The 14,035-nt window shown below is 39.4% G+C and overlaps 1 protein-coding gene across 1 annotated transcript in view; it reads right to left on the bottom strand.

Moving 5' to 3' along the window:
• NPC1 (NPC intracellular cholesterol transporter 1) overlaps positions 1 to 14,035 on the bottom strand; it is a 27,350-nt gene that overhangs the window by 1,259 nt on the left and 12,056 nt on the right. Inside the window, exons 7-24 of the mRNA XM_027887542.1 lie at positions 13,216 to 13,292; positions 12,208 to 12,578; positions 11,622 to 11,848; positions 10,984 to 11,084; positions 9,929 to 10,031; positions 8,775 to 8,964; positions 8,173 to 8,355; positions 7,418 to 7,532; positions 6,477 to 6,604; positions 6,246 to 6,386; positions 5,551 to 5,640; positions 5,249 to 5,439; positions 4,778 to 4,893; positions 4,096 to 4,225; positions 3,169 to 3,369; positions 2,190 to 2,421; positions 1,066 to 1,179; positions 151 to 313 (exon numbers count right to left, since the gene is read on the bottom strand). Of these exons, the coding sequence (XP_027743343.1) occupies positions 151 to 313; positions 1,066 to 1,179; positions 2,190 to 2,421; positions 3,169 to 3,369; positions 4,096 to 4,225; positions 4,778 to 4,893; positions 5,249 to 5,439; positions 5,551 to 5,640; positions 6,246 to 6,386; positions 6,477 to 6,604; positions 7,418 to 7,532; positions 8,173 to 8,355; positions 8,775 to 8,964; positions 9,929 to 10,031; positions 10,984 to 11,084; positions 11,622 to 11,848; positions 12,208 to 12,578; positions 13,216 to 13,292 (2,873 nt within the window). The remainder of the gene's footprint in view (positions 1 to 150; positions 314 to 1,065; positions 1,180 to 2,189; positions 2,422 to 3,168; positions 3,370 to 4,095; positions 4,226 to 4,777; positions 4,894 to 5,248; positions 5,440 to 5,550; positions 5,641 to 6,245; positions 6,387 to 6,476; positions 6,605 to 7,417; positions 7,533 to 8,172; positions 8,356 to 8,774; positions 8,965 to 9,928; positions 10,032 to 10,983; positions 11,085 to 11,621; positions 11,849 to 12,207; positions 12,579 to 13,215; positions 13,293 to 14,035) is intronic.

Genomic DNA, 14,035 nt, shown 5'->3' with positions numbered 1-14,035 from the left:
GACAGGCTTGAATAAAAGAGGCACATTCAAGTACTGCTTTTCATCTTTGCAATACTTTCCATTTAATGGAAAGTATTTAATGTAAAGTGTCCACAGACAGCTAGCTGGTTTTGTTTGAGGTGTGATTTAGAGGAGATTGTCTCATCTTACCAATGTAACTAAGCAGAACTGGAAGAAATATTAGCCCGTGTGTCGCTCCCAGCACAACCATAGCTAGATACATCCTGAAGTAGAATATCTTGAAGATTTGAGATTTGGAAAAAGCCAATACTACAATTCCTCCAAATTTGGTCAGCGTGATACCACTGAAAACCTGTCAATAAAAAAAAAAGTGTTTAAGTGGTAAGTAGGCCTTTAGATAATCCATTTACCTCAAGTGTTTAGCATTTAGTCAAATTCCTATGTTTTCTGAGGCTCATTCCCTGTTAGTCCTTAGAATGAAATCCAAGATTCACTCAGGAGAAGAATTCTTCTTTTTCGTCCCATAGGACAGGCTCAGTATGATTAAAAATCTACTCTGATCTGTGCAGTCACCTGGTTCAATTTTTCCTTTAGGCAGATACAGATGAACACTATTGCTTGAAGTAACTCATGAAGTTCCTTACCTGGGTCCAGTACACACATCACCAGAACAGTCCCATTCCAACTCCCTCCAGGTCACTTAAATAAGTAACACGACAGTACTGCCTAAACACTGAGCCCTGCTTGTGTTCCCAAAGCTCCGATTGTCTCCCATGCTCAAAACAACCTTTCCTAGTCACCTTCCAGTATTTGGAAGAGAGAAGCACTTTAATGGGACAATTTGAGGTTTATCCAAACTACTAGTTCAGCTAAAGTTTTAGCTCTTTTCTACTTTTAGGTAGTAGCATGATTTTAAAAATTGTAGTCTTCATCATCCTTATGACTAATAGGAGCCTAGGTTGACCTTAGGGAGCTTTAAGTATTCCAGAAGGGAAAGGCAAGGCCATCTTTATGACTTGAAGACTATTGTCTGTATTATTTTTAAGGAAATAGTGAATTTGTAACTTGGCTACTCGTTTGCCACCCCACATAGTAGATACTTACTGAACTGCCCATGTGAGACAGAGCTTCTTCTGCACGCTCTACTCGACTGCCCTTAGTACTAACTGTGAATGCTCTTGTCACGTGACTGCAGAATTCCACAGCGATACCACAGCTCTGGAGAGTAAAGAGAGAGGGTACAGGAAGACATCATTTAGATGAGCACTTTGCAGGCAAGGTCTCTACTCGGGATTGTAAGGCTAGAAAGTTTCCTAGCAGCTGTGATCAGTCCTCAGGGTTAAAATAGTATGGGAAGTTACAAGCTCAGCCTTAGATGCTTTCCAGAGGCTGTTGCAGGTACTGCATGGCATTCTACCACCACTCATCACTAACAATCAAACAGGAAGCTGGATACGAGATTTGACCTCCAAAACAAAGTTGAAGCAAGCTGGCTGCAGTGCACTGGGCATTGAACACTAAAATCCGTTCACAGTTATTAGCTGCAATAACATTGCTTTAGAAAAACAATATCATATACATCCTGATTTGACACTGTAACAGTTCAGCTGCTTAGTCATTTACTGACTAAGGCTAATTTTAGCCTTATCTAGTAGATAGCTTTGCTTGAACATACACCTAATTGTAACATGGGCCAACAGTTTACTCTTATAACTTTCTCAGACCTGCCACAAACCTCTACAGAGCATGGTAAGCCAGAGCAACTAAAAGCTGCTTGCTGGAGCTAGTTCTGGAGTGTTTGACTAAAGTACTCTTTACCCACATGATTTCTTCCATTTATGCAGGAACAATACTCGTGCTAGCACATCCCATACCTACTGTGTAGAACACAAGTAGAGCAGAAGCCTTAACGTGACCCTGTGTATCCTCACCTTCAGCATGAACAACCTGTGTTGATATGGAGCAGCACCTGGCCCATACAGCAGCGATACAGCAGCTGCTGCAGAACAGAAGCGACCACCACCAGATGCACTATAGCTTACAGTTCAACCGCTCTATCTTATCAGTACTAGGGCTAGTTATCAGAACAAACCTGTGTATTAAGATAGTTCCACTATTGTTCAAATGCCTGTAAAAGTTCAGTAGTGAAATACTGCTCAGTATTGAGTTAGGACACAGAATTGTTCAAGACTTGGAAATAGAAGCAGAGGGATGTCTCGTTGACTTACCATGACAAGATTTACTAATGACACTGCATTCAAGCTGATGCCCCAGAGCCACATCACTCCAAACATGTTGATGATTATCATAGCAATAGTTATTGAAACTACAACAGCAGCCCATATTTCAAAACCAAGCAGCACAGTTGTCACCAAAAATATTGATCCCAAGGAGACGCAGAGGTTAAAGATAGCATCGTGCACAATTGTCAAGTATTGTTCATAGAAGACATAAAACACACTGCGGAAAGAAGAGAGATTGTTGTTAGCCATCTTCCCTGCTATATGCTAATATGAGATTAGCTTCCATGCCAAGGATAGTTTCCCGCCCTTACAGAACTCACCAACAGAACTGGCTTCCTTGTATCAGTGGAATGACTCCCACAGAGCTCTGGCTGTTATATGACAGCTCCTCACAAACACTTCAAATAAAGGTTGTGTCTGGAAGTCAGGGTAATTCCCACACTTCAGTATAAGCAGCTAGTAGATACCAGAAAGTAGGTCCTGAGAACCACTGTGGTATGCAGTAGCAGCAGCTACTGCAGACAGACTAAGTATGGATAGAATTCTTTGATGCAAAGAAGTCGGTATTTCAGCTGTACAGATACCAATTCCAACTCAATTTCATTATGGTACTCTTATACTTGACCTTCCTGCCGCATTTGCTTTGCATTTAAGTAACTTGTTTGAAGTCAATACTTTCATATTACAACTTGCAAGTACCCAGGTCAACATATCTGCTTATGTTTGATTAAATCCTACTATGAAAGCTGCGAAATGCCCAAATGGAGCCAGAGCTACCTCTGTAGTGAACAACAGGATTCTTGATTTAAGTTAGTTATATTATCAACCACAGTAAAGAGAAGTCAGTGACATGGATATAGAATGTAAGTTTCTGGTTTTACTGGAAATTCTAGAATCTCTGCATTACCTTCTGTTAGACAAAACTCATGCCTAACTCTGTCAGGCAAGAAAGATGTAACCATACCTGTAAGGAAACACCCGGTAGTTCTTCTCTTTGATGCCCATGGTCTCAGTAATGTTATCTGCTATAATCCGAGCTTTCCTCATAGCATCAATAAAATCAGATGATGTTTTCAGTACAGTATGGTAAGTCATAAAATAAGTAGCTCCAACATCAGATTTGTTGTTTATAAAGTTGACAGCAGAGTTATATGCAGCATGTCCTCTATATAAACATAGTGACATATTAGGTGTCAGTGTCAACATCATTCAAATTTATTAGCTTTTATAACTTATAATCTTACAGAATCATAAAATGGGTTGGGTTGAAAGGGACCATAAATACCATCTGGTTCCACCCCCACCATGGGCAGGGACACTTTCCACTGGACTAAGGTTTCTCACACCCCATCCCATCTGGCCTTGAACACTTCCAGAGATAGGGTATCCACAACTTCTCCAGGCAACCTGTTCCAGTGCCTCACCTCCCTCACAGAATTTCTTCACATCTAATCTAAACCTATCCTCTCATTTTAAAGCCATTGCCCCTTGTTTATCCCTACATATGCCCTTGTAAATAGTCCTCCTCTAGCCCACTTGTAGGTGCCTAACAGGGGGCTAACATGAAACAGCTGTTAGTTGTTTCTGGCATTTTCCAAAACTATAAAAGCTTCGGAGCACCATACATTTCAAGATTGCACAGGATATTCCAGAACAGACTGATGATAGAAGTTGTTTCTCGTTGTACAGGGGAAAGCTGCTGTTCCATTTAGTTGATGATGCATTTGTTTTTCCAGTTCTGTTTCAGAAAGTACTACAGAACAGGTGAGATGTCACTGTTTGTATGCCTTTTGTGGGGGGACACTAGATACCCAATCTTGCAGACATAGAATCTAGAGCAAGTATCTTTGACACACTGGTCTAAGCAAGATCTATAAAATAAGACTCTTACCCTTTGCCACATTTAGGATTAGGGTTGTCCGATAGAAACATCGGCAAAAAGGTCATGAAGTCTTTGCCCTGTGGTCTCTGCTTGCCTTCTTGAGTCAGTGGTCGGCAACGAGTGCATGATGGATCAGTGACTGAAGAAATACAGGAAAAATGTCAGCTACAGGATCAAGCATTCTTTGTCCTAACACAAGTAACTTCTGACTTAAAATATTACAGGATATGATTCCATAAAAAGCATTTTTAATGATGAACTGATCAGGCCTGGAATTCTGTATAAAACCTATAGTCCTTTATTTTTATTTATTGCTACTAAAGCAAGGGCTAACAGAGTACTCTGTTACTTGTGCACTACCTACATTAGACCTGATGACAATTACATCAAACTGAAGGACCCAAACAAAACCAGAGCACTAAGTTTGCTCTAATGAAACCAGCAGAAGGATGAAAATTTTTATAGCAAGTTACATTGGTTGTCTAAGTAGGCTGTCTTCAGCCTGCAGCATCCCAGTAGAATATTAAAGGTCACTCAAACAGCAGTTCAAATAAATTAAGAGGGCAACTCAAGAGATGCCTGCTTGCAGTAAGAAAAAAAAAAATAACGTGACTCACACCACGATAAAATGTTTTGGCTGTGAAATTTATAAACCAAGCTGATCCCCTAGGAACAAGATAGATGCTAATACCTGAAGCATTGCAAAACTGTCCAGTGGTATTGTAGACTCTGCAACAGGATGACTGTGGCTTCACCCAGTCAAAGTAGTCATCAATCCAGGACGATGGGGCATAGCCTATCCTCGTGCTAATAAAAATAATGCAACATATCCATCATCAGTAATTTTATATTTCATTCCAGAACATATCCCTTGATCTCTCCAGTGTCAACTTACGCCATGTCAACTTATTCTCATCCAAGCTACTTAGCTCTCCATATATTCCCCTGCTCCAGTAACCCATCCAAGAGCTGTAATGCTCAGCTAGCTCTAGAAGGTTGCCACAGCTGCTTCCATTCCCCTCCCTTCCAAAATCCAGTATAAAGCAAATACAATAGTGTCAGTTGTACAACCAGCAGTTGAGTCTGAACTAAATCAAAAGCACACACTGGTCAGCTACATCTTTTCCACACAACTATGCAGAGAAAGACGAGAAAGACTTACTAGCTACCAATTTCTGCAGCACTGAAGACTTGCTGGACAAGTGAATCGTTATTACATCCCATTCCACCACACACCATGTTCTGCCCTTCCAAAGAGGTGTAGTTGTGTCCTTCTTCCAGGACGAAGTAGACAGGGGGACCCGCATGCAGGTACTTGCTGAAGTGGCTGAAGTAATCTATTACATAGGAGTCCTTAAAGGGAAGGGTTTGAGTTGTTATATGATGTTGAGGTAGCACAACCAGGTATCGATGTTTTCAATTCAGCCACAAACCGCTGAACAGTGACACGATCATAAGACTTACATCTGGCATTGAGAGAGACTGATCCAGTCCAATCTCTACATTGTGCATCACTGCTGCACTGAATGACAGGATACCCACAAACACTGCTATCTGCAAAAAAGCAAATCCATGGAAGTGAGAACTGTACAGTAACAACAAGCAATAGGAGTCATTTACTAAACTAATAGGAACCATGCAAAGAGACTCTAGTTTAAGTATGCTAACCAGGCTTAGTACAGCAGTGCTAAGTACTTAGTACTACAGGTTACAGGCAGCAAAACCTAGCTCCTCAGAGTTCCCTTTGGAGCCATAAGGAAATTCATCCTTAGAAACAAGCAGTGAAAGATACAAAACACACACCTTCTGTAAATAAGTACAGTAACTCCAAACTGAATCATGGATTTAGCAACAACATGCTAGATTAATGCGGTGTAAGAGCACACATGAGCTTGTTTTTTTACATAGGCCTAAAGTAATTCAATTGTCAGTAAACTCCTAAACCTGGGCTTTGGACAATCCATGATCAAGCCTCTGTGTACTCTCAATACTTTTGCAGCTACAAAAGCTTATTTCTATTCTAATGCCAAAAGCAAAAGTACTAGACGCTTCATTTGTTTCACTGCACTGAAGATTTTTCTTCCCTATTTCGGTCTTCTGGCTTGCTACACTTTTGCTCAAGTTTAGATGACTGCTTATTTGAAACAGAGTATACATACTACTATTGGTCTCATCCAATCCTTAAGCAGATATGGAGAAAACAGATTTTTGAAGAACAGAAATAACATGCTCTCAGAACGCTGGACTACACCCGTTTCTTCACTGCTTTTGATGCAACACAGAATATCCAGTCTGTTCCCCTGAAAAATGGATTAAATGCCAGATTTAGTGCATTTCTGTGGATGCCATTGTCCCCATCACACTGTATTTACAGGTGCATTTATACTCACCTCTTGACGCTTAATATCCAAGCCCAGGAGACTTACGAAGCAAGTAACTTGAAGAATAAAGTCTATGAGCACAGCCATTCCAGCAAAAAGGGAGAACGTGCGAACCGCTGGCATCGTAGACAGTGTCCCTGCAGGAAGCAACCCAGTCTGTTAAGCAAGCTCCCTTCTCCTAGAAATGCACAAGCATTTTCTACACAAATATCCAATTTAGGTGCTAGCATTTTAGCAGGACAAAGTCTCTCTTTGCAGAGCAAAGAAAACAGCTGATATGAGCCTGGGTACAGCTGCTGTGTTTGACCTGATTAACAGCATTAAGGCTGTGCGAAGGAGTGACCAGTTTTAAGACATTTCTTAACTCCAAAAGTACGTGCAGACTGTGTAAGAGGGAAGTTAAAGAGTGCTGTCATGCAATACCTTGCTCCAGTATTAAGTCACTCCAATGCAAGTTGGACCAGTGACAAATTGCACTGCAGGTAAACAAGTCCATAATGAAAGAAGGCCATAGTATACTTGTAGGGTAACAAAGATATACCTCTAACATGTACTGTAAAGTGAAGTGAACCTCAAACGTACTCTGTTATAGGGGCATTTTTCCAAGCAGTGGCAAGATGACTAAATGTGATATAGAAGTTCATATACCTTGACATTTGATCTCTTACTAAGGTCAAATTTAGACTTGTCAATCACTGCAAGTCAGTAAAACACTCCAGCCTTTCATACTAAAAAGTGTGAGAGATTCAGAAATGGATCTTTTCAACTGTGCCAGACTTAAAGTACCACCATGTCTATCTCCAGCAGAAGTTTAACTTGTTTAGAGCAATGAACAGCTAAGCTGGACATCCTATATAAATTCTTACTTTGCTTTTATACTTTAGCTTTGCATTTATTATTGCAACACACAGGTATAAGGCCCTTATCTTCAAATATTAAACAAAACTTACCAAGAAAGAATGCCACAGTCTCCGAAAAAGATGAGAGAAACATGCTGGGTGCCACATCTCCCAAGACTCTGCCAATCTGTTTATCCAGAGTTTCACCCTGAAGGCGCTCATCTCTCTGTTTTAGGGTAATAATTCATTATAATTAGGAATCACACAATTTAGGAAGCTATTTCATATGGCTTTAAAAAAACTCAAAACTTTTCAGTTACACAAATTGTCTTTTATTGTTTTTGCCACATTAACAAGAGTTAAACAGCTGAGATTCTCCAAAACAAGAGTACCATGAACATTACCTCTTATCTTGCTTCAAATTGAAAATATAGTACTAAGTTGAGTACTTCAGCCAAAACTACACACTTGCCAGAGGCAGTGCCAATGGTTACTGAACCTGTCAAATTAAGAAGCTGAGACACAAAGACTTGGTGTCAGAAGTCCCTAGTCTTAAGCATGTAGTTCAGTTCATGATTACTGCTCACAATATGCTAAACTTACAAGTGATCAAAATAGCAATCAAGTTGTACAAATCTTTTTTATCAGCCAGCACTAAGAAAAGGCAGAGACTTTTAACTGGGGGTGGGGGTTGTGAAGGTACAATGTACATAGAATCTTGGCTCTCTTCAAGACCACTAGATTATCCTTTGGAGAGTCCAGAGCTGCTCAGATTGAGCTGAACAGCAGGAGACTTTCTGGTTCAGGTTTACAGCCTTCCAAAAATACAGGCACTTATAGAAGAATCTATATGAAAGAATAAATACCTGAAGTGTCTGAACCATAATGAAGATGTTGTCCACTCCAATAGCCAGCACCAAGAAAGGAATTACTTCTATCACAATCAGTGTCAGTGGGACTCCAAAGTAGCTGAAAATGCCTATAGAACATGCTACTGAGCTCAGTACAATCAGGATGCCTGCAATTCCCAGAGAGATCTTCGAATCCACCTAAAAGAGATGTACTGACTGTCAACCAAACAAGCGTCATCACACAAGACAGATTATAGCTCAGGTAAAAGCCATATTCTTACATTTAGTGTAGTTAGTAGCAAACTTACTTTTCTGGTTCTTTTGAAGAACCAGATATTAAAAAAAAACTAAATCAAACTTGAAGTTACAAGTCTTAAAGCTGAAGTTAACTCAGTACATCATGGGCATCTCAAGTGATAATACTTCGTTGAGACTACAAAGAACACATGAACTATCAAGTATGACAAGAACTATATTCCCTGGAACTCCTGCCCAAGGAAGACTTGATTTTCTAATACAAGATTGAACATGAGCATTCTGCAAAAATATTTAAGCCACTTAAAGCTATCAGCAAGATACAGCTTCAGTCATTGCAACAATGAAAACTATGCACATACCAGCAGTCTTCTCCAACTCTGGATATGTCCCAAAGCTATGGAGATGTACACAAACATAACAAGATAGCTTATCAACACAACGCTAACATCACTGTTGCTTTCCCGGTTGATTTCATCTTCAATACTCCGTTCGGCAGAAAATGATATAGTTAAGTTTGAATTATTGTAGTTCTTCATAAAGTTAATAAATCTAAAAAACAAAACCAAGAGGTCAGTCACACTTTAAAGGATAAAATATCTTCTATTAGAAATATTTGGAAGCCAGTTGATGGCAAATTTACATCATCTGTGTGGTACAATAGTACACTATGGCCAGATAGTATTTTGAGGGAGCTTCCTCATTTTTGAAAGAGAGGTGCTGGTTACACATACCTAGAACTCTACTCCAAGCACTAGAAATACACTATGCTAAAATACTTTCCATGTTCCCTCCAGAGTTTGAGGACAAATAGGGTATCTTGCATAAGCTATTTCAAACTAGATGCAAGTTTCCTCAAAGCTAAACCTAGGAGTACAGTCTTGAATGGTGACTGCAGCTTGTTTACAGCACTGGAACAATTTATTAGCCCTTGTCTAAGTTCCCCAGCTTGAGAGGTTCTTGTCACAAAAGCAGATTCCTGTCATGCTTTTACTTTTGTCTCAAACTTTCTAGTACAGTAGTTTTTATCTGAACTGCTAACCAGAGCAGCTGACTTGTGTAAACCAACATCAGCTCTTCAAGATGGTGAAGGGGATGAAAGCTTTAGATACTCATCTGGATGACGTTTTTAAAAATTACATGTTAAAAATCAAAGGATCATGCTGGACTTTTCCACTCATGCTTAGTGGTTCAGTAGATTAACGAGTCTACCTGTATAATTTTAGCCACAATAAAACATATCAAATATGTCTAAAGTTACTTAGCAGGAAGTACTACTGGGCTAGATGGTCACTAACAGGAATAGAAGCTACATCCTCAAAGCAAATGAAGTGTGCCAGATAAAGCGAAGGGTTCATAACCAGCACAGTCTGTTTTTAACCAGTTTTGCTCCTCTCAAAACATCCCTGTAGTTATACTAAAAAACTGTCAGTACAGTACAGGTATTTTTCATGTATGTATATTTAAAGCTGCTTTAAGTAACATACACATTTCAGAATACAGGAAGACTACTTACTCTTTTTCCCATGCCAAGGCTTTCATTAGTTTTTTTGAGTCATTGTAGTAGTTGCTGACAGGAAAAGTAATCACAAGAGCTGTAGCATTATTATAGTTATCATCTACAGAGGGAAAAAAAAATCATTTGGCATTAAGAAGTAGAACCTATATTCTAGTATAGTAGATACAAGTAAATTTAAAATTAGCATTGTCCAAAGCAATCCCATCCCTACAACTCCACTGAACACTGCTGAGTTCTCAAACACTGCTGAAATAAGAAGAGAAGCTGGTAAGCACTGCAGATTATATTCAAAAGTAATTATTCATAATTTACCATGCTCATGACACCACCACATTAAGTTGTTGCATGATTAGACATGGGACTACTATATAACCAGTGCTTATGACTTTCCATCTAATAAGAAATAAGATGTGGCTTCCTAAACACTACCTCTTGCATACTCAGATTTTACTCAAAGCAAGAACAAAACCCTCAGAGTTTAATCAAGAAGTGTTTGCCTTGAAGCACTGTTTAAATATATCAAACACAAGTGTACTAACCAAGTTATGTTTAATTAGGTTAATTGCTTGAACAAAATTCTGTTTTCAGAGTAATAGTGGAAGAATTTCCTTTGTGAATATCCTAATCTATTCTTAACTGTTTTATCAGATCAAACTGTTCTAACTCAAAACAAAATACTTTGCATAAAAACTCAAAGCAAAATGTACTTTGCTGTACATCCCAGCATGTCAACTTGAGCTACTTCATGTTTTTATCTAGTCTTCAGAAATTAGAGATGTTTTAGCAGGCCCCCAACATTTTTCCTGTTGACCAGTATGTTCTAATTATAGATTGTTTCCATTTTGCACTTTCTGAGCAGTCTGCCTCCAATTCCAGAACTGGTCTGCTGAAAATTCGCTTAAAACACCCTTACTTACCAAAGCTGAACAAAACTCCAGTTTCTCTGGAGTTCATATAAACATCTGGTAAATGAGAATGCACCTTTAGCACCAAAGACAGCACACAAGTATGTACTCTTGAGACTTAAACTGCAATAATGTTTTACCACCTACCATCATATCCTCCCAACACCAGCCATGGAAATACAGGTCCACCAAATGTTCCTAAGCAGGAATCGTGAAGCATGCTTGTGTCATTGAGTGATGCTGGAGCCCTAAAGAGATCACCAGCAATAACTGTTGACAACTGAGGCACAGCACAAAAAAGTTAAAAGCTGTTGTGCTATAACTGATAATCGAGACAAAGAGGAGGTAAGACTGCTAAGGATACGTTGCCTTTGTGCTACATTTGCTTTCAATATAAATGCAGTTTAAGGCATGTGCCTTATAGCCTCTAAGAGAAGGAGTAGCCTCTATCCAACTGAACTATAAACTGAAGTGAAAGCTTAGAAACTGTCATCTGTTACAGAACTCCTCAGAAGTGTTGAAAACATGTTTAAGGTAAGCCAGAGTCAGTGTCTGCACCAAACTAAGTTAACTGGCAACTCAATTAAAATTGAGTTAAAATTGAATTAAATTAAAATTGAATTAAAATTGACACAAACACAAGCAATCTTATACTAACCTGCAGTTCTGCAAGTTTAAAAAGGGGCAGGAAAGTGTTCAAGGAGGCAATGAGAACTAGCTAGTTTTGTCTGCCAGCAAGCCTAGTTGGTCTACAGTTTGAAAAAACATGTAGTTGTACTGCTTACCGAACACAGTATAGGAAGTGAGTGTGGTAATCAGCATAGACAAAGAACTCATCCCCAACAGTGTGATCTAGGACAGAATGGCTGTTCTGAAAGTAGTTGAGTACGCTCAGTATAGTGCAGTTGTTGTTGTAGGGAGCAAGAGGAGCCAGACAAATGTCCTTCAGCATTACAGTCTCATTGTCAAAAGAAGCAGTTATGTTGACAATAGCATCCTGCAAATCCAGTACCTTTAAAAAAACAAACCACAGTTTAAGAGCTGTGCAAGAAAGCGTTTCTCTTGCAAGGCAGGATTTAAGTGCATGCCATATTCCTGCAAGTTCCCAGGGACAGTGGCATGTGTCAATAGAAGCACATTACAAAACATTATTCCTGTGTTCATACTAAGAACACTTACTGGGACTTAGCTTGAGAGTCTCTCTAACAGAAAGGTTTTCAGCAAAAAGTTTTTATAGTAAGGCTAGGAATTTAAATACGAATATCTAGTAAACGTATTGATGGACACATAACACTGGAGATGGAAACCAACTCCATGTGGTTACACCTACTAGGTATGCTTAGGTCTTTGCCCTTAGAAAGTCTCAGTTACCTGGTGGAGAATGTCTTTGGTAAGTGGAGGCCCAAAAGGTACATCTTCTCCAGACGGGTAAGGTGAATAGGTCTCCGGGCGGCTGTTTGGCGCTTGAATAATGAGTTGTTCAGTACGAAAGAAAGGCCCAAAGTGCGTGTCAAAGTATTCCTTCTCCTTGCGAGCTTGGCTGCTTGGGGCTGACCAGAGATCTACAGGGTTTGTGGTTGCTTTAATATACACAAAGCCTGAGCAGCACATTGCAATGAAGACCACAGAGAAGAGGATAACAGGACGTGGATTTCTAACACAGAAAGCCCCCCACGATGTGAATGTCATCCTCAGACCATTCTCAAACCTTTTACCAAGCCTTTCACTGCAGGTAATTTTCCCTGCAAGAACAAGAAGTAAGCAGTAACTGTTTGAGAAGTCAGGTAAGCAGCATTTTGTTGAACTCCACTAGGAAAGATGAAATTTTTATTCTAGCTGTTTGTAGTAAGCACCAGAAGTAATGTCTACACTGACAGTCAGATGCTGGGACCAACCCTTGACTGAGGTGAAGAGGGCAGAAACCAGTTTGTACCTAACACTGCCCCTTCTAATGTAAGATTGTCTTTGACAGAAGCAGCAAATAAAAGCAGGAAGCAGCTAAAATATATAATCAATAAAATGAGCTATCTGCTTTGCAAATTAAACCACAATTCTTTCATACCATGCTTTAAATGGATACACGGATAAGTCAAAACGTGACTAAATTGATTTTAACATTGCGTTGCCCTTCCCATCTCCTGCTACAAAGCCCTCCAGAACTTCCTTATAGCATAGCTAGATCCATGAACTGTGTACCCAGCAAAACAGAGTTAAGTACTGCTCTAAAAGAAGAGAGTTACTAGCCAAAAGTCTGAAATAAAACCCTCTAAGAATGGATTATATGGCCTAACAAAGCTAAAATTCCAGAGCCCATCCACAGGAGGGGGATGCACTCAAGCTGAGTTTCTAATAAACCTCTTAATCTTACCCAAGACATACCATTGTCACGGTGGGAATTCACAGAAAAGGCTACATTGCTGTCAATTGGTGTGTATTCTGAGACAAAGTGGCGCCTCCTGCAAGACAAAAAGCTATGTTAACCTTCTTGTCCAGAACAGCATCTGTACTGTTTCTACAGAAACAATGAAGTTCAATGCTACTAGTAAGTTTGAAATTTGACTCCTCCAGTCAAATCTATTGGCACCACGTTCCACCTACACCCACCACTGAAGAACAGCAATCTCCAGCTTTATGATGCTTTGGAACATGATACAGTCATTTCCACTGTTTTGATAAATGTTTCCAGCTTAGATCAAGCTGGATCATGTTCTTTATGCACATTTAAAAGATCAGTAGCATTAACAGCACAGAGAGTCTCTTTACATTGACCATAACAGAAATAACATTTTTAAGAGATTTTTACATTAGAAATATTCTGCTTTATTAATCAAAACGCTAAAGTAACACATACTTAGCCTGAAGAAATGAGGAAGTGAGGAAAAAAGGAAAATAAGGTACTTTCTTCCTGTCCTGACGACAAGCAAGTTATAGCACAGAACATTTATGATAGAACTAAATTGCTTATACCCATTCCTGATACTCAGAGCAGGAGATAAGTTCAACAGCCTCCTCCTACTAATCTAACCTCAGTTATGGCAGGATATTTTGGGCTACAAACCACACATCTCAAACACACCTACCATTTCATGCTGGCCAGTTGTACCCACTATCTTTTTCCACACAGACTTATTATAGAGCAATTTCAGTTTCCTGATCATAATTGAACAATCATAGAATCATAGAGTGGTTCAGGGTGGAA

The sequence above is a fragment of the Empidonax traillii genome, unplaced genomic scaffold, assembly GCF_003031625.1.
Source record: "Empidonax traillii isolate 1590-97213 ecotype Southwest subspecies unplaced genomic scaffold, ASM303162v1 scaffold215:size2007263, whole genome shotgun sequence".
Taxonomy (NCBI): Eukaryota; Metazoa; Chordata; class Aves; order Passeriformes; family Tyrannidae; genus Empidonax; species Empidonax traillii.
This window is presented reverse-complemented; position numbering and strand designations above follow the sequence as displayed.